Source organism: Panthera pardus, unplaced genomic scaffold, assembly GCF_024362965.1.
Source record: "Panthera pardus isolate Hobbes unplaced genomic scaffold, ASM2436296v1 HiC_scaffold_5, whole genome shotgun sequence".
Taxonomy (NCBI): Eukaryota; Metazoa; Chordata; class Mammalia; order Carnivora; family Felidae; genus Panthera; species Panthera pardus.
The window spans coordinates 5,309,828-5,335,020 of NW_026526980.1; the positions used below are offsets into that span (position 1 = coordinate 5,309,828).

The 25,193-nt window shown below is 56.2% G+C and overlaps 2 protein-coding genes and 1 long non-coding RNA gene across 4 annotated transcripts in view; 1 reads left to right on the forward strand and 2 right to left on the reverse strand.

Annotated features, from left to right (window-relative positions):
* LOC109278334 (uncharacterized) overlaps window positions 1-7,588 on the reverse strand; it is a 66,048-nt gene extending 58,460 nt beyond the window's left edge. Inside the window, exon 1 of the long non-coding RNA XR_008419386.1 lies at window positions 7,467-7,588. This is a non-coding gene — a long non-coding RNA (uncharacterized LOC109278334). The remainder of the gene's footprint in view (window positions 1-7,466) is intronic.
* A 212-nt stretch (window positions 7,589-7,800) lies between these two features.
* Window positions 7,801-17,730, forward strand: SNN (stannin). Its single transcript, XM_053894432.1, has 2 exons — window positions 7,801-7,935; window positions 14,680-17,730. Exon 2 carries the CDS (start codon window positions 14,767-14,769, stop codon window positions 15,028-15,030), a length of 264 nt encoding a protein of 87 aa, XP_053750407.1. The 5' UTR covers window positions 7,801-7,935; window positions 14,680-14,766; the 3' UTR covers window positions 15,031-17,730.
* TXNDC11 (thioredoxin domain containing 11) overlaps window positions 17,654-25,193 on the reverse strand; it is a 60,074-nt gene continuing 52,534 nt past the window's right edge. For both annotated transcript variants that reach the window (XM_019468608.2, XM_019468609.2), the window contains 2 exons: window positions 22,724-22,804; window positions 17,654-18,411 (listed from right to left, as the gene is read on the reverse strand). In XM_019468608.2, the coding sequence (XP_019324153.2) occupies window positions 17,769-18,411; window positions 22,724-22,804 (724 nt within the window). In that variant the 3' untranslated portion in view covers window positions 17,654-17,768. The remainder of the gene's footprint in view (window positions 18,412-22,723; window positions 22,805-25,193) is intronic.

Sequence of the window (25,193 nt, forward strand, 5' to 3'; positions counted from 1 at the left end):
CAGAGTTCCAGTCGAATGTCCTGTCCCACTGTTCCCCAAATACACCTGCTACCCTACAAAAGCCCCTGAGATTATACGACCGATCCCTACCTCGTACCATCTATACAAAGCTCAACTCTAGACTGAAGACTTAAATGCCAATGATCAACAAAAAACACTTAAAAGTCTTTAATAGAAATTATAGGTAAATCTCCTTTAGAACTCAGTGTTGGGAAGGATGATAGATTATGAACTCAAATGTCTAAAACAAAGCTGCAGAACCTTAGTAGAAAGTATATGTGAAGATGTTTTAGTCCATAGGGTTGAGAAGGATGCTTCGTATCATTAGTGATCAAGGAAATACAGATCAAGATCTCAACTAGAAATAATTTTATACTCAATTGGCAAACATTTTCAAATCTAAAAATACCAAGTGTCAGAAAGGACATGGGTGGCACATGCTGAGGGTAGGAATGTAATTAGTACAACCACTTTAGGGACGCCTGGGTGGCTCAGTCAGTTAGGTGTCCAACTTTGACTCAGGGCATGATCTCACGGCTCGTGGGCTTGAGCCCCACGTCGGGCTCTGTGTTGGCAGCTCGGAGCCCAGAGCCTACTTCAGATTCTGTCTCCCTCTCTCTCTGCCCCTCCCCCGCTGGTGCTGTCTCCCCCTGTCTCTCAAAAATAAATAAACATAAAAAAAATTTAAACAAAAGCCAAGTGGGACACGACCCAAATGGGACACGGCCCAAAAGGCCACCCGCAGGAGAGGTGATGGATCAGGGGTCCACTGACCTGGTGGACTGGGACAGAACAGCTAAAACAAGTGAACTATTATGGGTCAATCCTAGCTACATACTATTACATGAAGAAACTAAGTCCCAGAAGATTCATATGCCCTGATACCATTTTTTGGTGGCCTGGCTGCCCTTTGCTGTGGATTGAATTGTGTTCCCCCTCCTCCAAAACATACTCAAGTCCTAATCCTTGGAACCTGTAAATATGAACTTATTTGGAAACAGGGTCTTTGCAGATGTGATTAATTAAGTTTAGATGAGGTCATACTGGGTGAGAATGGGCCTCACCCATGCGTGGTCGACTAATTTTTTTGACAAGGGTACCAAGAACACACAGAGGTGAAAAATAAGTCTCTTCAATAAGTGGTATTGGGAAAACTGGATATCCACATGCAAAAGTATGAAACCAGACCCCTGTCTCATACCACTCATAACAATTAACTCAAAATGGATCAAAGACTTACATGTAAGACCTCAAATCATAAAACTTCCAGAAGAAAACATTGATGTTAGTCTTGGCAATGATTTCTTATATAAGATACCAAAAGCACAGGCAACAAAAGCTAAAACAAACAAGTGGGACTATATAAAACCAAAGAGCTTGTGAAAAGCAAAGGAAACCATCCATGAAGCGAAAAGGCAATCTACGGAATGGGATCCCAAATATATAAAGAGCTCATACAACTCAATAGCCAAAACAGCAAACAATCCGATGGAAAAATGGGCTAAGGACCTGAACAGACATCTTCCCGAAGAAGATACATGAATGGCCAACAGGTAGATGAAAAGGTGCCCAACATCACTCACCACCAGGGAAACGCAAATCCAAACCACAAGGTGATACCGCCTCATATCCGTTAGCATGGCTGTCATCACAAAGACAAGAGACAAGTGTTGGGGAGGAAGTGGGGAAGGGGAGCCTTGGTGCACTGCGGGTGAGAATGGAAACTGGTGCAGCCAGGAGGGAAAACAGCATGGACGCTCCTCAAAATATCAAAAGTAGAACTACCCTACGATCCAGCAATCCCACTTCTGGGTATAGATCTGAAGGAAAGGAAATCAAGATCTTGAAGAAACACCTGTACCCTTATGTCTCTGCAGCGATATTCACAAGATCCAAGACATGGAGACAACCTTTAATGTCCATCAACGGATGCATGGATGAAGCAGGTGTGGGACACACACGTGCACGCACACACACACACACACACACACACACACACACAGAGAGGCAAGCATGTGAGGGGACGGGTGTGTCGATTACCTTGATATACCATGTATATCCATGGTTGAGAAGGATGTTCAGCATCACGATATAATTTTCTTGGTACATAATGTATATGTGTATCAAATCATCATATTGTATACTTAAAAAAATTTTTTTAATGTTTACTTATTTTTGAGAGAGTGGGGGAGGAGCAAAGACAGAGGGTGACACAGAATCCAAAGCAAGCTCAGGCTCTGAACTGAGCTTGGACGCTCACGAGTGCGGGGTTTGAACTCACAAAATGAGAGATCATGACCTGAGCCGAAGTCGGACGCTCAACCGACTGAGCCACCCAGGCATCCCTGTACCCTTTAAATATATAGTTATATTTGTCGATTACTCTTCAATAATGTAGGGGGGTGGGAGGGAGAGACAATGACACACAGGGGAGATCACTTGGGACAACGGTGGCAGACACTGGGGTGACGCGTCCATAGGCCATGGACCGCCAAGCCTGGCCACCAGCCACCAGGAGCGACAGGGAACAACAGATCCTTCCCTGGAACCTTCAGAGGGAGCACGGCCCTGCCGACACCTTGATATCAGATCTCTGACCTCCTGGACTGAGAGAGAATAAATTTCTATGGTCCTAAGCCGCCAGGTTTGTGGTTATGCGTCCCAGCGGCCCTGAGAAGCTAATATACTCTTCTAATAAAGTGAGCGAGAAGAAACTAAAATTAAAAACACAGGGAGAACTTGTTTTGCCACGCTTCGCTTCACTGTGCATCACGGACACTGTGGTTTTTTTTTACAAACTGAAAGTTCATGGCAACCCTGTGCTGAGCAAGTCTATGGGTGACTTTTTCCCCAAAAGCATCTGCTCGCTCTGTGTCTCTGTGTCACATTCTGGTAATTCTTGCAAAATGTTCCGCACCTTTTCATTATTGTTCTATTTGAACCGCGGCAGTGTCATGGTAAAACTTTAACAGATGAGGATCTGCTTCCTATGAAGGAGCAAAGAAAGTGGTTCCTTGAGATGGAATCTACTCCTGGTGAAGATGCCGTGCAGGTGGTTGAAACGGCAACAAGGGATCGAGAATATTCCAGAGACCGAGCGGAGGAAGGAGCAGCGGGGTTTGGAGGACTGGCTCCAGTTTGGACAGAAGCTCTACACTGTGGGTGACACGCTCGCGAGGAGCGTCACGTGCTACAGAGAAATTGTTCTGGAAAGGAAAGCCATCGATGCGGCAAACTTCACTGTTGTCTCATTTTAAGAAACCACCAGAGCCACCACCCCCACCTTCAGCAGCCACCAGCCATCACCATCGAGGCAAGACCCTCCACCAGCAGAAAGGTTATGACGCACTGAAAGCTCAGACGATGGCTAGTGTGTTTTTAGAATTGCTAAAGGCATGTGCATCGTTTTTTTAGACCTAATATTATTGCGCACTTAATAGGCTCCAGTATGGTGTAGACATAACTCTTACATGCCCTGGGAAGCCAAAAAAAAAAGCATCTGACTCGCTTTATTGCGGTATTTGCTTTACTCCGTTGGTCTGGAAAAAATCGACAATATCTCCACCGTGTGCCTGTATATTTTTTAGGATGTGGGTATGATAAAACCAATCAAAAGGGAAAGCAGGCTGAGAGACAGACAGGATACAAGGCAGGGATGGGAGGGCTGCCTCGGGATTAGATGTTGGCCATTGTTAGGGTCCTAATTGATGGATGGGCGTAGTATGTGACTAAAATAATTATGGCAATTTTTAAGGGGGTTTGGGTAGCTCAGTCGGTTAAGCATCCAGCTTCAGCTCAGGTTGTGATCTCGCGGTTTGTGGGTTCAGCCCCGCGTCGGGCTCTGTGCTGACAGCTCGGAGCCTGCAGCCTGCTTCTGATTCTGTTTCCCCGTCTCTCTGCCCCTCCCTGCTCGTGCACTCTCTTTCTCTCTCTCAAAAATAAACAAACCCTTAAAAAATATTCAAGAAAACGAGAGCAGGTCCTGCAAGGACCAAAGAGAATACACCATGATCCAGATTATGATGTGCCCGCAATTCTGTGCACCTGGGGCTCCTAACCTGAGTTCTGGCCGGCTGGACAGGTTCCCCACCTCATCCAACCATCTGCCACCGTCCCCTTGCTTCCCTGTTCCCGTGTCACCTCTACACTTATCTTCCGTTACATTCTGCTTCAAGGTGACTCACTCTTCCCACCCCACTAAATATTAGGGTGATGTAATAAGCAATGGGTATATCACTATCATCAATGGCAAAGCAATACCTGTGCCACAAAGAGAAAGTAACTGCAAACATACATAGGCAGAGAACGACACGCTATTAAGTTCCAGGTCAAGGGTGTAGACAGAGCAAGATTCTGAGCCCAGGGTCTGCTCTCTCCGGGTGACAAGGGGCTGAGCCAGCCTTCAAGTGATGTTACAGCTGCATAACAGGAGGTGAAGCTTCTTCCCCTTGAACCAGACAATCGCTGTGTGATTCAGAGCTACGTGACGGCTTCTCTGTGCCCTACCTAACCCCACCCTGCAGACCTCACCAATGGGTCACCTTTCCCTTTGGGAAACGGCCCGAAGGCCCAGCCGTTTCCAGTTGTATTTACGCCTGGTACCCTTTTGGGGGGAGACCCAGCCTGATAGCTGTGGCTAAGCAGGGAAGCCCAGCTGGAGTCAGCTGGCTGACACCTCTCTGCTCCCCAGAAAGCCCCTCCCTGGTTCCGGCCCCTCCAGCACCCCAGGGAAGCGGGCACAGGGCCAGGCTGGCACAGGGCAGGCCCAGCTGGGTCTCAGCAAGCCCCAGGGAGCCAGGGTGAACTCATCGCTCGCCCTTAATTATCTTCCTGGCTAATGAGCATCTGCGAAGCTCCACGCCATCAACAGAGAGGACCCCCCTGGGAGATGCTGGGGGCTGGGAGGTTCTAAGGGCCAGATGTCACCCTGGAGGAAGGTGGCAGGGGCCCTGACAGAGGAAATGGGCTTGGGGAGGGGACCTACGCTTCCTGCTTCTTCTCTGTAGGGGAGAAGGCCGGGGCCAGGCAGGAAGTTACAGCCACGGTTAAGGGCACTCGGCAGCCTACGATGTGAGGACGAAACAGGCTCGGGGGGGCCCCCCACTTGTGTGACCTCTAGCCAAGGGCCTCACCTCTCACCGCTCCAAGCACAGTTCACAAACCATCACTACCCCCTGGGAGCTTGTGAGAAAAGCAGAACTTCAGGCCCAGACCTACTGAGTCAGAATATGCATTTTATCACGACTTCCAGGTGATTTCTGTGCCTCAGTTTCCCCATCCGTCAAATGGGGTTAAAATGTGCTTATGCATATGTGGTGTTTGCTGTCTGTTGCTACTGTTACTCGTGTTCTTGTTATTGAAACAAGTCACTCCGGACAAGAGGAAGCCTGGTCCCAGGTCGCCTACGACCAGCCCCCCCATCTCTGAGCATTCCCACGGGTGGGTTTCATGGGACCCCCCTGTGAAGAGGAGGAGCCTGAGGCTCAGAGAGGTGCGGTGACTTGCCCCAATTCCACATGGTGAAGCCCAAGTTCACCCCACACCTGTCTGCCCCTGTTACTAATGTTAAGAGCGGGGCACCCAGGTGGCTCAGTTGGTTGAGCCTCCAACTTCAGCTCAGGTCATGATCTCAGTTTGTGAGTTGGTGCCCCACATCGGGCTCTGTGCCAACAGCTCAAAGCCTGAAGCTGCTTCAGATTCTGTGTCTCCCTCTCTCTCTCGCCCTCCTCTGCTCATGCTCTCTCTCTCTCTCTCTCAAATAAACATTAAAAAAAAAATTTGTAAAAGTGAATGGGTAGGATTGCTTCCTCTGCATCGGAACCAAGTATTTGATGGGCTCACAATGACCTTGTGATGGTGACCTAACTCCCACCCCCATTTTCACATGAAGGACAGAGAGGGTAGGCTGCTTTTCCAAAGCTAGCCAGCAGGAAAGGCTGGATTTGAACCCAGTGGTCTCTCAACTTTTAAGTCATGGGGCATTTTCCCAGAATCTTTCTCCCCAGAGTGTCCCTGGCATCCTCACTCATCTGCCAGTCCTGGCACTGGGATTCTGAGCTCACCCCTGCCATGTCCTCACCACTAATGAGGTCTTTGCCAACTAAGGATGGGGCTGTCCAGACCCGCTAGAACTGGCTCCTTGGGAAGAACCTGTTTCCTCCTGCTCTGGGCTCCCAGGTGTGGCTCCTCTGGGCAGGGCCCAGGAGCTGCTCTGAGATGCTTGATCTGGCCTCAGGGGTACCTGACCTCAAGCTGGGCTTCCCTGTGCCTCTCTGTCCCCTGTTCCCGCTTAATTACACCCCCTCCAGCCACCCACCCCCCCTCCCCCAGTTCACCATCTGGACCTCCTAGGCTAGGGTGTAGCGGGGCCAGGCCCGGAATTCTGCAGTGTGATTGTTCATTCATTCATTCACGCATCATCCCCATATTCAGCACCTACTGGGTGCTAGGTGCGATTCTGCAGACTTGGCAGAAAAGGACAGACCCAGTCCTGAGGGGGAGAGACAGACCAGGGAGAATAATGAAGGGGACTGCTGTGGAGATCTGAAAGGTGAAGGGCAAGAATGCTGCAGCAGGAGGAGGAAAGAGCACTGCCAAAGGCCCAGAGCGGGGAAACAGCTGGGTGCGTGCAAACCTGGAAAGAGGCCAGCTGTGGAGTGGGGGGAGTAAGGAGGGCCTGGCCACCAGGCCTGGTGAGCTGGGTCCTCCCATCTTCTCCCAGAGGCTTTGCTGGAGGCTGGGAAAGACTGTTACAGCAGACAAGACTTCCAGCTCCCAGGATGAGGGGCTCCCCCTGCCCCCCTCCTGCCTTCCAGACCGGGGGGGCCCTGGAAACTTGGGCCACAGAGGCTTTGGAGGACCCACTCTCACCTCTCCTGTAGGCCCCAGCTGGCCACAAAGGGAGTGTCATCTCGCTGGACTGCCTTTTTGGGTGGACAAATGGAGATTACTAACTGGCACCTTGGGGTTTACAGGCAGACAAGGCCCGGCCTCGAATCCCACCTCTATCACGAGAGGGCTGGGGGTACTTCAGTACTTTGGAGCCTGGGTTGGTTCTTCTGTCCCAGGTCGGGTCGAAGAAGTGTGTTGAGCGGTTAGTACAGGTCGTGGCACCTGGTGGGGGCTAATCCCAGGGTTCATACGTTCAATTCCATGACTACAAGCGGCCAAATGCCCCGCGGCCTCAGCCCGCACCTGCATGAGAGCTCCGTGAGGGCAGGGGCGTTGTCTGTCGTGTTCGTGTCTGTTCGCGTGGCCACCGGCGAGCCCGGCACCCGTGGGTGTTCCGTAGTGTGGAGCCAACGGAAGCATGAACGATGAATGAATGAATGAATGAATGAACGAATGAAGGGACGAGTGAATGACCTGCTCCTTCCCCAGACTAGCAGGTTCAACTCCAAGGTCCCGCCTCTCTGCTGCCCCGGCCCGGGGTTCCGCCGCTCCCCGTTTCCAGGCTACACCCTTACCTGCGGCGCGCCTCAGTTTCCCTCTCCGTGAGTGGGCGGGAATAGGGGCAGCGACGGGGCGCTGGAGGGAGAGCTGCGGCCGGCGTCCCGCACAGCCCCAGGCGCCCAATCCGCGCGCGCCGAGGCCGAGCCCGCCCCCCGCCCCCGCCCCCGGCCCCCGGCCCCCGGCCCCCGCCCCCAGGACTGCCAGCTGCGCTCAGCCCCCGCCCCTCCCGGGCCGCCCCGGCCCCGCGCGCACGTGACCCCGCCCCGGTCCGCCCCGCCCCACCGTCCCAGCGCGGGCTTCCATTGGCCGCTCCCAGAGGGCCACGCCTCCCGCCGGGGCGGAGCCGGAGATGCTCCGCCCGCCGCAGAGCGGGGCTCCAGCGTCCCGACGGTGCGCGGCGGCCGGACCGGGCTAGCTGGCGGGCGGAGCCGGGCCCGCGGGGCTGCCGCGGGGCGATCGGGCCGGGCTGCGGGCGGCGCCATGGTGAGCGGAGCCCGACGGGTCGGGCGCTGGGACCGGGCGGGGACGTGCGGGAGGGGAAGGGGCGGCCCCCGATGGGCTGGGGGCTCGCGAGGGGCGGCTCGGCCGCGAGCCGGGGTGGGGGTGGGGGTGGGGGGTCGCCGCGGCGGGGGAGGGACGGCCCGAGCGGGGGCGCGGCTGCGGGGGGGGCGCGGAGGGTCTGTTCCGGGGGGCCCGCGCCCGCGGGCGGGGGTTCTTTGTCCGCTGCGCTGCGGCGAGATCGGGACAAAGGAGGCGGCGGGGGGCGGCGGCCGCTTTGCGGGGAGCGGGTGTTTCCCCCCACCCCCACTGCATGCCCGCCACCGCGGCCCGCAGTTCCGCGCCCCAAGCCGGCCGCCGGGCTCCTCGGGATATTTAAAATTAACGGAGAAGTCGGGCGTCCTGGCATCCCCCAGGGTGGTCCGGCGGGCTCCGGGGGTTAGGGGTGGGAGTGCGGCTGCTGGCGACGTCTGGCGCCCATTTCGCAAGTGGGGAAACTGAGGACGGGCCGCAGCATTTGGTGCCGGGTTTCCATCGGCAATGACTGCGCGGCGTGGGCATGACTGGGTATAGTGGGCCCCCCCCTCCGTCCCCCCGGGCGGGCAGACTGGAGTCGCTTCTCCAGCTGTCTCTCCCCCTCCAGCTGTCCCCCAGTAGGCTGAGCCCCTTCGTCCCTCTAGCCTCACTCAGCTCCTTGGTGGAGGGGTGGAGATGGCGTCGCCTGGCAGGGTTAAATGAGAGGGTGCGTGGAGCTCGTCTGGCACCGCGCCTGCACGTCGACCGCGCTAGGCACGCGGTAGCTGCCGGGCGCCTGTCATCCCTGTGTCCCCAGCATCGAGCCCTCCTCACTCTGCCTGCCCCAGTGGGACAGGGGTTCACCTGGGCCTGAGGCAGGGGAGTGGGGAGGTGGGGGTCAAGAATATGATATTTCCCTGTTAGGGTTGAAATCTGGGATTCCAGATGCAGATTGCCTGGGTTTGAATCCCTCTGCGGCTACTTCTGAGCTGTGTGACCTTGGGCAATTGACTGAACTTCTCTGAGCCGCATGTTATCTGCAAAGTGGGCATAGTGATAACACTAGGGTTGTTTTGAGGCTGAAAGGAGAGCTGATTCGTGTGAAGCGTTCAGCATCTCAGCGTCTAGCACAAAGTAATCATTGCCAACTTTTGTTCAGCATCTACTGTTATTTCCAGAGTCGTTGGGCCAAGTGGCTGACCCTGTGAGAATGACCAGTGGCTGATTCACAGGGTGGGGGCATGAGCCTCAGGCCTGGGCCACGCAAGACCAAGACTGACCTTGGGGCAATCCCTCGGCTCAGTCTGTACCAGCTTCCTCTTCTGCCCGCGGGGAACCTAGGGGGTTCTGGTGCGAGCTTCCTCTTCGGGGGGGCTGGGGTATGGTTGGGTGGGTGACGGAGGCTGAGGGGACACTGGCTACGTGGCTGGGCACAGCCCCGTGATGGTTAGTTTCCCATCGGCATCCCTGCTACTCTCAATCCTGGTTTTTGGAGTGCAGGAACCTCACGGGATGCATCCTTGGGTCCCCACGCCTGCTTGGGCCTGGCACCGAGTAGATGTTTCACCTGTGTCCTGCCTGCAATCCTGTGTTTCTAATCGGAAAACCAGGCAGGAAATGTTTCTGGCTTGTGAACTGGGGTCCCCCCAAGGGGCAGTGTCTGGTTTCTTGGCACACCTGGCAGATATATGGCTTTGTTGTCGCAGGGCATGGCGTAACCCCTAGGGGCAGTGCCACAAGCACTGTAAGCAGGGGCCCATGTAAGCAGGGTCGTCCCAGAGATGGAGGCTGCAGGGTTGGGGTGGCGAGCTGGCGTCCTGCTGGGCGGGGTGACACTCGTGATATGCCCAGTTAAGCGAGAAGGTGGCAGGTGTCCTTGAGGAAGAGGCTGTGTGTCGTTACAGGCCCGGACCAGGCTCTGTACCCTCCTGGGAGGCAGGTCCTTGGGGACAGGAGGCGGAGGTGGTCCCAAGGGCTCACTGTCCTCCCTGTGGCACCAGGAAGGCGTGGTGCCTGGTGACACGCAAACCCCATGGCCCCATGGCCCTTCCGTTTTCCCATTGCTTATCACCGCTCATCCTCCCCACAGCCTGGGGGGTGAGGTCAGGGCCTCATTCCCACTTTGCACACTGAGAAACTGAGGCCATGCGGGGCAGTTTGCGTGGCTAGGTCAGAACAGCTCACAGTAGAGGGGGGAAGGCCGTGGGGGAGGTGGGGGTGTGAATCCTGTTGCTAGCTGTGGCCCCCCTGGGCCTGAGTGTGTAAGGTCACCCGTGGACTGGGGTTAAGGCTCTGTTTTGGGGTCCCATGAAGAGGCAGGTAACTGGACCCCAGTGCTACCTTGGGGAAGACCTAAGTTGTGGGCCTTTGAGGGAGAGCAGGACAGTGAAAGGCATCTGCCCTCAGCTTGCTGGTGGCCGAGGTGGGGACTCTCCTTTTGAACTTGCTGGTGGGCAGAGGGGGCAGGGAATGGGGGGCTCAGGGGGGCGGCCTCAGTAGACTGGGAGGCGGGGCTTCAGGGCCTGTTTTTGCAGGAGCTGTGGGGGAGACCTGAGGGACAGGCCACCCTGGTCGAGGGAGGCAGGGCCGGGGGTCCGCAGAGTGGGAGGGTGGAGGGTTGGTCCTGTATGTTCCAGGGAATCCAGATGGCCTCGGGTTTCCAGTGCTGATCTTTGTCCTGACCGAGGGAGCTCGTGAGGACGTGCTGCTGAGGTGGGGGACGAGGGAGTACGTTCTGTTGCCCGCCCCCACCCCCTCACCAGTCTGGCCCCACCCTCTGCATTTGGAAGACCCCTTCCTTTGGTCACCTGGGCTTCCACTTCTGGGGGCACATCCTGCTTTCTGGCTCTTCACTCTTGAGCAATCTACTCGAACTGTCTGTGCCTCAGTTTCCTTATCTGTAAAGGGGGGGTTGAGACCAGCGAGCAGGGTCGTTAGGAGGATTAAACATAGGGAATGAATGTTAACTCCTTGATGATCATTCTCAGGGGTCCGGGTCTCCCACATGCCATCCTGGGCACCCACCCGGCCCAAGCTGTGGCCCTCCTGATCCCACCCCGTGGGTTTTCCTGGATCAGGGCCAGGCGTCTGCTGATTGCAGGAGCTACTTTGGTTCAGAAGGGCATGAGAGAAGTCCAGGAGAGGTGGGGTCCAGCCCGGGCCAAAGGGGGTGCAGGGGTTGGAACCAGCCAGCCGCCCTCATGCTTCAGGTTTCCTCTGGGCTCTGATTCTTGGTGGCCCCCTCCTCTCCCTGCCCCCCAGCACGTGGAGGCAGCTGCCTTTCATGGGCTCAGGCCTGCTGTGGATCCACCTGCACACGATGCCTCTGCCCTCGCTCTCAGGCTGCACGCCTCTGGCAGGAGTCGGTTGGGACAGGTGCGGGGACCCACGCGTAGGGTCCCAGTAGTGGCTTTGGGTTGGAGAGCTGGCTCGGGGGCGGGGTGCTGCTGACCATGATCCCCATGAGGGCAGGGGCCCCTCTGTCTCATCACTCTGTCCCCAGGCTCGGAACTCTCAGCAGACGTTTATTGAGCGCCTGCTGTGTGCTGAGAATAGGGCTGGGGATCAGCCGTGGGCAAGATGGACAATGCCCTCTGCTTACAGACTCAGAGTCCGCCAAGGCGGCACGTTCTCTGACCCGAGAGAACTTCAGGCAGCAGGGAGCCCTAGGGAATGACACAAAGTTGTGCAAGGCGGTGGCAGGCGTGGGGCGGTGGGGCATCTGGAGCCAGGGTGGTCTGGGAAGATATCTTCCCAGAGGCACCTGCAGAGGAAGTCCCATATAATAGGAAGGGGCCAGTCATGGGACAACCCAGGAAGAACATTCCAGGCAGAAGGAACAGAAAGTTCAGAGGCCTTGAGGTGGGAAGACGGGGAGGGGCAGGGGGTTTTGATTCTCTGCTGATGCCAGGCAGGGTTCTGAGCAGCGGATGACGCGGTGAGATTTTTTGTTTTTTAATCAGTTCCCAGGAAGTGTTGCCGAGTGAATGAAGCAATAAGCAAACGCATTCCGGGGGGTGCCAGGGAGCATAGGCCGGTCATGCCCATGGCCTGGTCACCCGGCTCTATGCTCATGGCGGGGAGAGGCCCATACCTGGCTCTGCCCAGTCCTCCTGGCCTGGGGCAGGTGCAGCAGACACGGCTTGGAGGTCACCACTCCTCTCGAAGGGTCCCTTTAAACTGGGGCTGCTGCTGTCTCTGTTTCCTCATCAGTCCAGGGGCCACTTGGCTTCCCCCTGGACTTGTAGGTGCCTCCTAGGCCCCCCGGCAGGTTCGGCCCCTGGGGTCCCCCCACCCTCCATCTTGCTGCCACTGTTTGATTTCCCACTTCCTGCCCCCAAACCACCCCCACTCCCCAAACACACACACACTTCCCCTTCCGAATTGATACACCGCGCTGTCTTCCTGTCCGGGGGCCTGGTGGGAAGGCAGGTGCGCCAGCAGGCCCTGGACACAAGAGGTCCGGGGAGAGGGACGAGGCACGTGGGTTGTCCTCCCTAGCAGGAGGAGAGCCTGGGGGTGGGGACAGGTTCCCCGGCCCAGCTGGCAGGCCATCTAGGGGTGTGCGGAGGGGGCGGGGGGCTACCTGTCCTGTCTGGAGGCCTGGGGGGACAGGCTGAGAGGGCTTGTGGGAGCTGATGGCAGCCCTGCCGAGGACGGGGAACAAGCCAGGATAAGCCTGTGCACTTGGCAGCACAGAAATGTGCAGGGCCCCTCCTGGAGCACACAGCCCGATGGGGGAGGCGAGTGCTAACCAGATGGCTGTGCTGTGGGAGCCAGGGTTGCGCACTGAAGCAAGTGCCCTGGAGGGAGTGGTGGGCGGGGGGGGGGGGGGGGGGGGAGAGCAGGTGCAGTTGTAGGACAAGGAGACCCTCCTGGACTCTCCCCGCTGGACTGCGGAGCCTGGAAGGCGTTCCCCCCCCCCCCTCCCCCCAGCTGGCGTCAACAGCATCAGGGCTTCTCACCCTCCATCCACACTGTTGATGTTTGGGGCCCGATCTCTGTTCGTGGAGGGCACTGTGGGATGTTTAGCACATCCTTGGCCTCTGCCCACTCCATAGCAGTAGCACCCCCACAGCCAGTGGTGACGGCAAAAATGTCTCCAGACATTGCCAAATGTCCCTTGGGAGGCACAGTCGCCCCAGCTGAGAGCCACTGGACAAGGGCGAGGGGAGCAGAGCGTTGGGGCAGAGGAGGACCTGCGGGGCCAAAGGCCTGGAGGTCAGAGGCAGTGGGGTCACTGTGGCTAGGGAGTAGCAGCAGGTAGGGATGCGTCCCGTCAGGCCCTGTAGGTCACTGTAAGGACTCGGGGCTTTTCCTCTGGGGGACCGGGTATTGGCTACAGTGGACCCGTACAGGTGGGCCAGGGAGCCTGTTGGCCGTGACCACAGCAGCCTGACCCTGCAGGTGGGAAGAAGGGGGCAGACTGCAGGGACAGTGCCACCCCCCCTGCCCAGGATGCCTCTGCAAACGTGAGCACCGGTGGCAGGGCCGTACTGGGGGGCCCCCGGTCCCAGGACAGACCCCAGGGGCGTGGACTTAGCTGCCTCTGACCTTCAGGCTAGCCTGGCCTTGGGCGGGCGGGGAGTCTCCCTGGTGTGGGTGAGAACCATTTCTAATTAAGGCGATGATTGCTCAAGGACGTCAAGTTCCATCCTGTCTGGAGGGAAAACCTCCCCGTCCAGTGCTGCGTCCTTGCGTTGACGTCCCTCTCACCAGAGAAATGGATCCCGCAGCTGGCTCTTACCGCGTGCCCGGAGGGCGCGGGCTTTTCCCCACCCTCACACCATTCGGGTACGAGTCACTATCATTTGGTTCGTGTACGGTGAGGAGGAGAAGCCAGAAAGTGCGGGGTCTTGGGACCCAGGGGAGCCCGCTGGCTTCAGCACCTCCAGCCTCGTCCACCATCACTGGAAGAGTCTGGGTGTTTTGTATGTGCTGTGCCTCCCGCTGCCGGCCGCCCGTGCCAGTCCCCAGCCCCGTTAACAGAGGAGGATCCCGAGGCCCTGCGAGGCGGAGGGGCTGGTCTGAGCCTGCAGCGGCCAGACGGTGGTCCGGCCGCCCACTGGCACCAGCTGACGCTTCGGGTCCAGCTGCCCACCGCCTGCGGCTCCTGCGCCCTCTCAGCAGCAGGCCCTCTCCTGCCTCAGAGCCTTCAAAGACGCCACTCCCCTGCCAGGAACACTCCTCCCCAAGGGCCGTCCCCTCTTGCCAGCTCAGCCTCCGCCTCGCCTCCCTGGGTCTCACCCACCCCGCCCAACGTAGCATCCGGACACCAGGTCCCCCGTGGCCCTGGGCGTGGCCCTGATGCATCTGTAGTGACAGGCACTGGTGTACTGACCCGTGTGCAGTCTGGGTCCTGTGCCTGCCGCTGAGCTTGGAGCCCGTGGGGTCTGCTCTGTCCCGCCCTTCCCTGCCCTCCCCAGAGCCGTCCTGAGTGCCTCCACGGTCCAGGACCGGGCTGCTTCGGGCTCTTCCCAGGCCGGCTGCAGCTCCCTCTCCCAGGTGTTCCAGAAGACTGGGTGACTTCCCCATGCCGCCTGTTTGAGAGAGGGACTGATGTCATTTCCCAGTGTCTTTCACTGGGATGAGGGCAGGGTGGTCAGGCCTGAGATCTGATTACAGAGAGACCCCGTGGGAGAGCCCCCGTCCCCCACTCCGAGCCTGTTAGCTGTCGGAGTCCCGCCGGCGCCTCACCCCTGCTTTGTCTTCCAGGGCCCTTGCGTCCAGCCTGAGTTCCAGCCTCGCTGAGCCGACCGCCCTGCGAGCTTCCTCCTGCGGAAGCGTCCCCAGGCGCTGACCATGTCTATTATGGACCACAGCCCCACCACGGGCGTGGTCACGGTCATCGTCATCCTCATCGCCATCGCGGCCCTGGGGGCCTTGATCCTGGGCTGCTGGTGCTACCTGCGGCTGCAGCGCATCAGCCAGTCGGAAGACGAGGAGAGCATCGTGGGGGATGGCGAGACCAAGGAGCCCTTCCTGCTGGTGCAGTACTCCGCCAAGGGACCGTGCGTGGAGAGGAAGGCCAAGCTGACCCCCAGCGGCCCAGAAGTCCACGGCTGAGCCGGGATGCCGAGGCCCCCAGGCCCGCTTGCAGCCGGTGCGGAGGCGCGGGCGGGGGCCGCTGAGAGGCGGGGCTGACGCTTGCTGGCACGGCCTCGCCGGGCTTCGTCACCGCATGCACGGACTCCCGACGTCCTGGCCGTCCTGAGCCAGGACCCGGTGGCCCCGGGCGTCCCCTCGGCCTCCTGGTGGGACTGCCCATTGCAGGCAGTGGGCAGGCCTGACCTCGCCGGGGCTCTCGACCCCGTAGCGCTCTTGTTACTTGAATGTTTAGCTGAGCCTGTTCCGGAAGGAGCTACTTCTGTAATGCGGGGACTCACAACCCTCTGAAGTGTAAATAGGCCCTGGAAGCATGTGCTTAGAGCCTGGTTTGCTGATTTTTAACGATACCGTGTAGAGCACGTGGGACCGACCGTAGCGATGAGCCGACGCAAGGCTCCGCCGGGGGCGGGGGCCTGGGACACAGGAGGGCCTGCGGTCCACGGCGCAGGGGTCTCCACACGGGCGTGTGCAGGCAGAGGACGTGACCCGTTCATTCTCAGTGTCGTGGCTCAGCAGCTGGGGTGCTGTGGGGATTTCTGCTTGGCTGGCAACGGATGGAGGAACCACACGCCCCTGCTTCGGTCGCCGGAGACCAATTCCCGTTGAGAGCAGAGTTACTGCAAGGAGGCCGCTGCCCCTGGCGAGCCGGTGAAGGACGAGTCAGGGCACGCGTCCCGAGGGCTGCCGGGCGGCCTGGCGGCGGAGCAGTTTCTCGAGCAGGCCGAACACTGCCCCCCCCCCCCGTGCTGTCCCCCTCCCTGGCATCACTTAGCACAGGCTTCGCTGGAAACACCAGAGCCCGTGGCCCCAACCTTCATCTGAAACCCAGCCGGCCCGGGAAAGAGGAACTCGTGCTTTTTTGTTTGTTGTCGTATTTAGTATTTTCTGCACTGGAGGGTGGGGGGAGGTTCGAGGGGTTTTTCCCTCCCCTGTTCACACATTAGTTTCCTTTCTTCTCAGAGTACCACCCACCTGCTGGGTCCCAGGCCCCTCCTTCCCTGGCGGGCCACCTGGGAGAGTACCCTGACCTGGCTCGGAGAGCCCCGAGTGCGGCCCAGGGTTGTGAGCACATCACCTGCCTGACGGCCCCTGGTACAGGGCGCCTGGGGGAGGGTGCGGAGGGGGGTGGGGGGAGAGTGAGTGTCAGGTTCAGGACCGGGTTTCCACGAAGATGAGTTGGTGGCTGTCTCGGTGGGGCCGGCACCCCCAAAGCCTGCATCCCCAAGGCGTCCCACTTGGGTGAACTCGCTAAGATTGTGAATCCCAATCCCGAAGCACATCCTCAGCTATGGTGATTAAAACGTGGCTTGTGTAGGCATCCTTCGTAGTAAACTGGGGGCCGGCCCGGGCTTCACCTGGGAGCCCTGGCCCTCGGCGGCTTCCACCCCACTCCCAGCCCACCCCTTCCTCCTCCCAAGCTCTGGCCGCCTGCTCAGGCTGGCCGAGGCTCTTCTGGCCTCACCAAGTCTCCTCAACAAAGCATGTTGAACTCATCTACTTTCTGGAACCCCCAAGGAAGGAGCTTAGGGAACACTTCATTTTGGCAGCACTTAAACTGGGGGTCAAACGTGAAGTATCAGCTCGGGGGGAGGGAGGAGGGTAGCTCTTTAGCCGGGTGAGCTGAAGGCAGGAATGAGATGCCCCAGGGGGCTACCCAGGAGCCCGGGCAAGGTGGCTGGACCTTATTTAGCCCAGGAGAGATGTCGGCCCCTAAATGGGGATGGCCGAGACTGAGAAGTCAGGCAAGAGCCCCCGGAGGCCGGAGGGGGCCAGCTCGTTCCAAGATGCTGGGCAGGAGATCAGGGAGATAGCTGGCCTTCTGCTGAAGGGCCCTCCAGACAAACATGGAAGGCGTCGGGGTGTCTGATCTGTTCTCCCCGCATTTCAGAACTTCCAGGCTTTCTACCTCTCCTTCCCGCAGCCAGCCATCAGCGCACGCCCAGGTTGCGTCCCCTTGGGGAGCCGAGGACCCCGGGGCTGACCCCGAGCGGGGAGGTCCCAGGGAGGTTTGGGTTTTGAAATGATGAACCGCCACTTTGTCCTGGGTTCCGCTCCCGGCGGGTCCTCGATCCCACGATGCCCCAGTTGCCAGGGGTGACATCCCTGCCGTGGCAGTGGGTGCCCGGTCACGGTCACAGGCACAGCGGGGCACCAGTGGCGGGGGGGGTGTCTCTGTGGGGCCATTGGGAGTGCCTGGAGAGGCCGAGAACCACCACATAATAGGACTCATTGTTCCTGGATCGACAGCTACTTTTTTTTTTTTTTAAGCGTAATGTCCAGAGCCACAAACCACATGGCTTAGTCACGGCCTCTCATTCAGTTCTCTCTCAGGAGCCCGACTGTTGTGCTGAGGTCTTCCAATGGGCCGGTCAGGAAATCAGCCTTTCATCCCGGGAGTCCTCACAGAAGCGACGGGGGGGTGGGGAGGGAACCCGGTGGCTGAGCCGCTGAGACGCCGACCGATGTTTCAGCCACATCTTCAAACGGGCTGGGCTACTGCTTCCGTCTCAAAGCTACCAAATCTGTGCCATGAGCGGAGGGATGTCATCCCTGTTCAAGAAAAGCTGAATGACACTCAACGTGATTTTCTAGACCACTGAGAAAATCTTTATTTACAATAAATTTCAATAAAATTTGCATAAATATATTCCCAACGTACAGCTTTCTCCTCGGATTTCTTCGTGTCGTTTTACAAGTCAGCCTGTCCTGTTCTCATCGCTCCTTTCGGACGCCGGCGCGGAGCTGACGTTGGGAGGCGGAGGGGCGCTGCCCGGGAGCCGGGGGGAACCTGAAGGCTCGGGGCGGTCGGGGCGGGCCTCTCGCGGGGGAGCGAGCTCGTCCGCTCCGTCCCGGCCCTCCAGCTTCCGCCCCATGGTGGCCACCAGGATCTTGAGCCACGCGTTCTCAGTGAGGAGGTCCTGCGAGGCGTCGGCCAGCTCCTGCAGCCTGCGGGCCAGCTCCTCAAGCTCGCGGGCCTTGCGCTCGGCCAGCGCCCGCAGCTGCTCGCTGTGCAGCCGCAGCAGCCCGTGGCGCGCCTCCAGGCTCTGCTTCTGCCGCAGCAGCCGGTGCCCGTCCCTGCGCGCGCTCGAAAGCTGGGCCTCCACCTGCCCCTGCGCCCGCTGCAGGGCGCCGATCTCCGCCCTCAGCTTCCGGATCTCTCTCTCCAAGTGGGAGATGTGCCCCTGCTGGAAGACGGCCTCGCTCTGAACGCACTCTTTGGTGGGAGGATCAGCCCGGCTCCGAGGGGAAGAAGCCGGGTCCGAGTGATGCAGGATGAACCTCAGCAGATTGGGAAGGGTGATGGGAAGGTCTTCGGGGTACTTCACACTGCGGTCCTTCCTGGAGAGAGAGGGAAAGGAGTCAGAGGGGACAGCCCCGTCAACACGCTCCGTCCGGACGGCACTGCCACCGGAGGCCAGGCTGTTGGCTTCCCACCAGGAGACATTCTGAGGATTTTACTTACGGGAAGTCAGCAAGGAAAATGTTATCTGGGCAAAAATGTTTCTACAAGGCGGAGCCTGTCGCCTGTGCTTGTTCTGTAATTAAGGCCGCTTATCTCAACTGTGTGTCTGTTCCCAGGACAAAGAGCTCAGTTTCTGTTAACAACCTTCTAAGCAAGACAAGGAGCTTCCAGGCCCAAGAGGGCACCGGCAGCGTGTGGGCAGAGGGGCCTCTTCGAGCTCTGGGAGGCCCAGTGGCCGGTAAGGAAGGGCGTCCCCGGGCAGGACATCACCTGTGTCACCCTGTGGCCGTCAAAGTGCTTGGTGAAATGAAGACTGAACACTCAGCCGGATTTCTTCAGCCAGCCGGTAGGACGCGTTATTCAGAGCAGGAGTTCTTACCTGGGGGAGACTATAACCCGCCCCTGCCACGGGCATCTGGCAACATCTGGAGACATTGTTATTAGCAAAATGGGCGAAGTGTCACTCAGGCCCCGACTCCGGTCAAACAGACCCACCAAGGGACTGTGAGAAAGGAAGGCTGCCCCGCCCTGAGAGCACAGAATAAGGAAGCAAAGTGATGTAGGAAGGGGGTTTTCCCCAAAACTCTGTTGCAAGCCCTGATGCAGAAAATTCCTTTTGAGAAGTTGTCATTTAACTGCCTGATGACCAAAATGTCTGGCGTGTGTACAGTGACCTGTGTATACACAATCTGGCCGCACTAAATCAAAGCCACCAGCTTGACGCACAAGGTGGGCAAAGAGCAGCTATGTTGTCCTAAAGCAACGGGGGTGAGGCAGGGCCACCTGCCAGGCAGACCTGTAAGACTGCCGCCCACCGTCGTGAGTGCCCAGCCCGGCGGCCTCTCTGCAACCCTGCACCCCCTCACCCGTGGAAGGGGTGACGGGAGTGTTGTTGCCCTCACGGGACTGTTGGAAGGAGGGCACGAGTTACCTGAAAGCTGAGCGTTAGCCTAAAGTCAATCATACTGTTCTTTCAAAGCCCAACCAGAAACCACTCATTACAAGCTCACGAGCCCTCGCCACACACAAAGCCAGAGGCCAAATACCTAAGACAAAAGGTGTTCTACTGATGGGTAGCTCTTTCCCAATGAAATAAGTATCACAGGGAAATTAAAATCGCATATGCCCCATTTTATACCACACTCAGGGAGACTTTCAGGGAAATGGAAAAGTCAAATATTCAGAGTAAATATATAACCACACCCTACTTTAAAACATGGTTTTCTTAGCCTCCAGAAGCTTTCTTCGACTGCGCCCTCCCAGCCATTCGACGACTACAAGCCACCTGGTGCCTGTGGGCTGCAGGCGGGGAAGGACGAGCAGAGGCCGGATCGGCGCTGAGACCCATCTAGGCGGCGCAAACCCAGTCTTGTAGGGCACAGGACCCGAACTGCCCCCAGAGGGGGCTGCCGAGGGACCGGAGCGTGGGTGGGAGACCTTCACGTGACCGCAAACGACCTCTGTAAGCACGCTATTTCAGAGCAGAGTTCGGGGCGCCACCCCCGTGAATCTGCCTGACACGCGTGCTAAAGCGCTTTCCCACTTTTTACAAGTAGCAAGGACACAGTGTGAACAAACTCCCCAGGAAAGAATCATTTCGGAAACGTGGTGGTAAAAGGCCCCGCGGTCCGACTCCCTTCGGAATTCCCTAGGCGTGTGTTCACGTAGCTCTAGCACCTAAACGGCCAAATAAAAACCTGACCGAGGGTGTAAGGCATCTTCTCCAAAGACGGGGCCGTGCTACTGCGGCCGGGCGGGCTGCTCCTCTCACGAGGCCCGGTCCTTGCCAGGGCACATGCTAGAATGAACCAGCCCATCCTTGTGACGTCTTCACCCAGGGGCCAGAGGAGCGCCTCGATTCTGAAACGTCACACGCAGTGGTGGCAGGAACAGCGGCTCTATGCCGCACCTGCACAGGAAAGCCAGCGGCCGCAGGAGGCGGCCCAGGGCGCGCCCTGTGGCAGAGGACAAGCCCTTGCATGTGGTTCTGTTCCAGGACTGTGAAACACGTGCTGGCTGGAGGCAATGTGCACAGCAAACGAGGCACCCCCCCATCACCTGGAATCCTCCTCCAAAGTAACTGTCAACATCTTCACACTTCCCTACTTACTGCGCACGTAACCGAGCGTGTGGGCAGGCTGCTTTTATCAAAACGCACGTACGCTTTTGCATTCTTTTCACTGAAGAGGACGTAAGCACAGTCCCCGTGAAAAAGGGCTCTCTCCTTTCCTCTCTTGCCAGCGGTCAGCTCACACCCTTTGCCTGTTCACACCCTCTGAGTAACCTGAGCACTCATTCAATTTGGACCAGCTAACGGGGAGCTCACTTCTCTTGCGACTACTCTTTACTTTTAGGAGATAAGGAAAATTCCATTCCAGAGCAGTAATGAGGTTTTTTGGTTTACCAAGCTCTCTGTGTTAACAAAGAGCTGGACACTCTTCTCACGTTCAGTATTTACATTCTTGACTTTCCAATACTAAGGGGCCGCAGGGGCGCCTGGGCAGCTCAGTCAGTTGAGCGTCTGACTTCGGCTCAGGTCACGATCTCACGGTTTGTGGGTTCCAGCCCCGCGTCGGGCTCTGTGCTGACAGCTCGGAGCCTGGAGCCTGCTGCGGATTCTGTGACTCCCTCTCTCTCTGCTCTTCTCCCACTAGTGCTGTCTCAAAAATAAATAAACATTAAAAAAGCTAAAAACAAAACACTAAGGGGCTGCAGGGACCACCAATGCACATCCTCACATGGACAATCAGGCAACTTTCTACTGCAAGGCACTCCAGCCTGACTCAGTCCCCCAACACACACCCCGTCACCAATTCTCGGTGTATCTCTTTCTGTCTCGCTCAAGACATACTCATGCATTCTAGCTGCTGGCACCTGCTGGGTGTTAGGACTTTAATACTTTTCCAAACTATGTTTGAAATTCGAAAACCATGCTTCGTTAAACTTCCTGCCCAACCTCCATCCCACGCAGATGAAACTGCTTTATGGTCCATGATTCCTTGGCTGTGCGGCACTTTATTTCTTAGAAGGAAAGAGGCTCATGACAACAGTCAGCACAACGGGATGAGTCACGCTCTGTTTTTAGTGCATGATGTGACAGGACCCTACTACCCCAGGAAGTATTCCAGCAAAAATTCCTTGAGATAAAGAGGAAACAACAAGGAAATGATTAGGTATCTATGAGAAATAAAAAGTACGGCAGTGGCTGCCGTGAACAGTAAAAGTGAGGGCAGGAAATTAAAAGAGGAGACACCACATACGCGAATTAAGGACCTCGTTAGAATAACCTGCAAATGCTTTTTCCCTATAAAGATACCATCAGAGTTGTGTGACTAGGTCCCTGAGGACCCTTTTGAAAACAAAAGAGAATCTTTTTTTTTAAAAAGGGTCAGAACATCTCGTTTATCAGGCTTTTAAAGGCCAAGAGTTCATTTCCCTTTTAGCAAAACATCCGCACCCAACATTTAGTAATTGCCAAGTTAGGCCGTTCATCCTCCTTGCTTAGGTCCCGTCCCCGCCTGCCGGGCTTTCAGGGCAGTTGCTGTCATCACTGGACTTGGAGTCCGCCTGCATGATGTGAAGACATCAAGGGGAGAGCCCCGTGGCGGACGTTCACGGAAGTCTGCACACGTGGGGAGAAGGCTCCTTGAATCCCATGAACGGGGTACAGTGAGGAGTCGTCTCCATTTCCAGCTTGCACAGGAGGGACAAGCCGGGCATCAGGAGAACTCGATGGAAAATGAGGCACATGAAAGCCTGGGTCAGCCAGGGCCTGACGCCTGGGGGACTCGAGAGAGGAGCTGCTGTCTGGCCCAGGTGAACGTGGCTCTTTGCCATCCATCTCGGCATCCACTGGAGGCTCATAAGACCGAGAAGGCAAACGAGTTCTGACGGCCACATGCACGCTCGTGAAAACACTGTGGGAGGGGTGAAGTTCTTACCAAAAACCACCTCCGACCTTGTGACACGAAAGCCCTTTTACCCCGGGTCCCTGATGGCGCATTTTTTTTTCTTTTTTTTCCCCCTCAATGGAACATTTTTTTACAATACATTCTATTCGAAATAGTTTAGTAACAGCTAATGATTTGCATTTCATTTCTGTGAAGCACCTTAAACCCTTTTCATTTTCAAAAGAATCCCATCTGCCCAAATATTGAGTAAAGATCGAAAATAGTGAAAAAAACTTACCTGCTACAGGGGAAAAATAAGATAGTAGGGAGACGGTCAACCATGAATTCCCAAGGAAGGTCATTCTGAGATACATCAATCCTGACAACGGCAGAGGGAAAGATGAGAGTAAGTAAAAGATCGGCCCAAGACACTCCGAACTCAAAGAACTTTCTCCAACAAATGAAGATCCTGGCCCTCTGAGTGAACGTACTACTACGCCAGGATGGGTGCAGCTCAGGCGACAAGAACCGACGCTTCCAGAACATGCAACTTTCTCCACTTTAACTTACGGAGCAGAAGGGACATGTCCTGAGAGTAAAAATGAACTTTCAAAAGAAAAACACCTCACTGACACCTCAGGAGCAGTCCACGCTCCCCTCACGGGGTCTGGGCAAGCAGTGAAATCCCTGGACTAGCTCTGGAGAAAGGAAATCATTGTGCAAAACACATCAAGCCTCTGAAGAGGTAAGAAAACTGGAGAGTAAAGGTGATGCTCTCTTTTATATTTATATTTTGTAACTCCGGATGGAGGCCACAAAACACACATTTTCTTAGCAGATTTTAGATTAATTTTCTAATCTGGAAAATGCCATGTGTGCTGAATTACCCAACCTGGGGTTTATTACTGGTGAAGCAGGTAGTGGCCCCTCCTGCAGCCGGCACTCAGCTTCCCCCCCCCAACCTCAGCTGGCAGGCACTGCTCAGATGGAACGAAAAACACAAACAAACAGTAGTCCTCGAAGAAGGGAGCAGACCTTGGAGGGCCATTCGGACAGGCGGTTCGGATATCAATCATCACAAATAATGCATACAAAAGTGGGGACTTTCTGAATCATTAACTTGATAGTAGTTCTCAGAGAATCATGGCAATTGGGCGTCAACCAGCGCCATGCACTCGCCCAAAAGGGGGACCCCTTTAGAATGGTTTTAAACAACTCAACAGCACTCCCGTCTCTGCCTGGGCGAGCCTACCTGAAACGTCAGAGTTCCGTTTTTTAAACAAGTGGTAGGGCACGCTCTAGCCTATCATCAAATACCGTTTTTCCTCCCGACTTTCACTCCAAAATCATGTAAAATTGAAAGAAAAACACTGTTGTAAATATCACTCAGAATTCCACTGGGCCAATCGGGCCTTCTTTCTGGGATTCTCATTCAGGCTTGGTGTATATACCCACATGTTGTTAAGAGCAGTATTCATATATTTCGAATGCAATTCTTTTCAATAATTCTACGAAAAGCATTGTTCTAATAAATGGGCAAAAATCCCATCAAACGCCCAACTGTAATTTACTTAGCTGTGCTTCTACCATTAGATACAAACAATGCTACAGGGAGTGACTAGCTCATGCTTCTCTGCGAGTCCTAGTTCCTTAATTCCCCAAAGTAAAATTAACTGGGTCAAAAATGTATAACAATTTTTGTGCTTTCTTACAAATGTTGCTAAAATGCCTTCCAAAAAGGTGACGCCAATTCACTTCTGCTATTAGCTCCATCTCTCTGTGCCAATTTCACTCCATTTTATCAACACAAGATTCTGTCACGTCAAAGCATCTGTTAATAAGTGTAAATGATACTTTGTTATTGTTTTCATTTACATTTATTAGGCTGTAACTTCCACACTTGCTTACTTATACTCTCCTCCTCCGGCCGTGAAAAAGCCTATTCGTGTCTTTTCTTCACACAGGAGTCCCTCTCGGCTGTTTCTCCCCGGACCCCCAATTTGTCGCTGCGGTAAAATACACACACAACGTGCCATCCGAACCACTCCTGAGCGCACAGTCTGGTCGTGCAAAGTGCATTCATAATGCCGCGCGGCCGTCCCCACCACCCAACTGCAGAAGCGTTCTGTCATCCTGAAAAACTGGGGAATCTCTATCCGCTGCACAGCCCCCACCCCCGCTCCCCTGGGCACCCACCATCTCCTCTCCGTCTCTGCGAATGTGACTGCCCTGGGTGCCCTGCATATGTGCGATCGCGAAGGATGTGTCCTTTCGTATCTCTGTATCTCACTTTGCACTGACGCCCTCAAGGTCTGTCCACCTCGTAACGGGTTTCAGAATGTGCTTCCTTTTTAAGGCCGAGTAACATTCCACTGTGTGGACAGACCGCATTTTCTTCTCAGCAGCTCCTTAAACCTTTGTCATTTCTCAGGGTCGGAGTAAGAGCGCCTGACCGGAAGTCTGGGCCCTCACTTATAGTCTGTGCGACTCTGGGAAAGTTACCACATCTCTCTGTGCCTCGGTCTCCTCCTCGGTAAAAAGAGAGTGACAGCCGCGCCTGCTTCACCGAGTGCGGCGACAATTAGGTCAGAGGATACGTACAAAGAAAAATCTCACGGTGCAGTTTGGCTCTATGCTGCTCAGAGCAGACCCAGCGGGTGAAACAGAGATGCTGTAAAACATACCTATTTTTCTTTCTTTCTTAAGCCTATTTTCCTTATGTGTTTCACTGCACACTTTTCTAGTGCAATCTGTCCATCTTTCTTTAT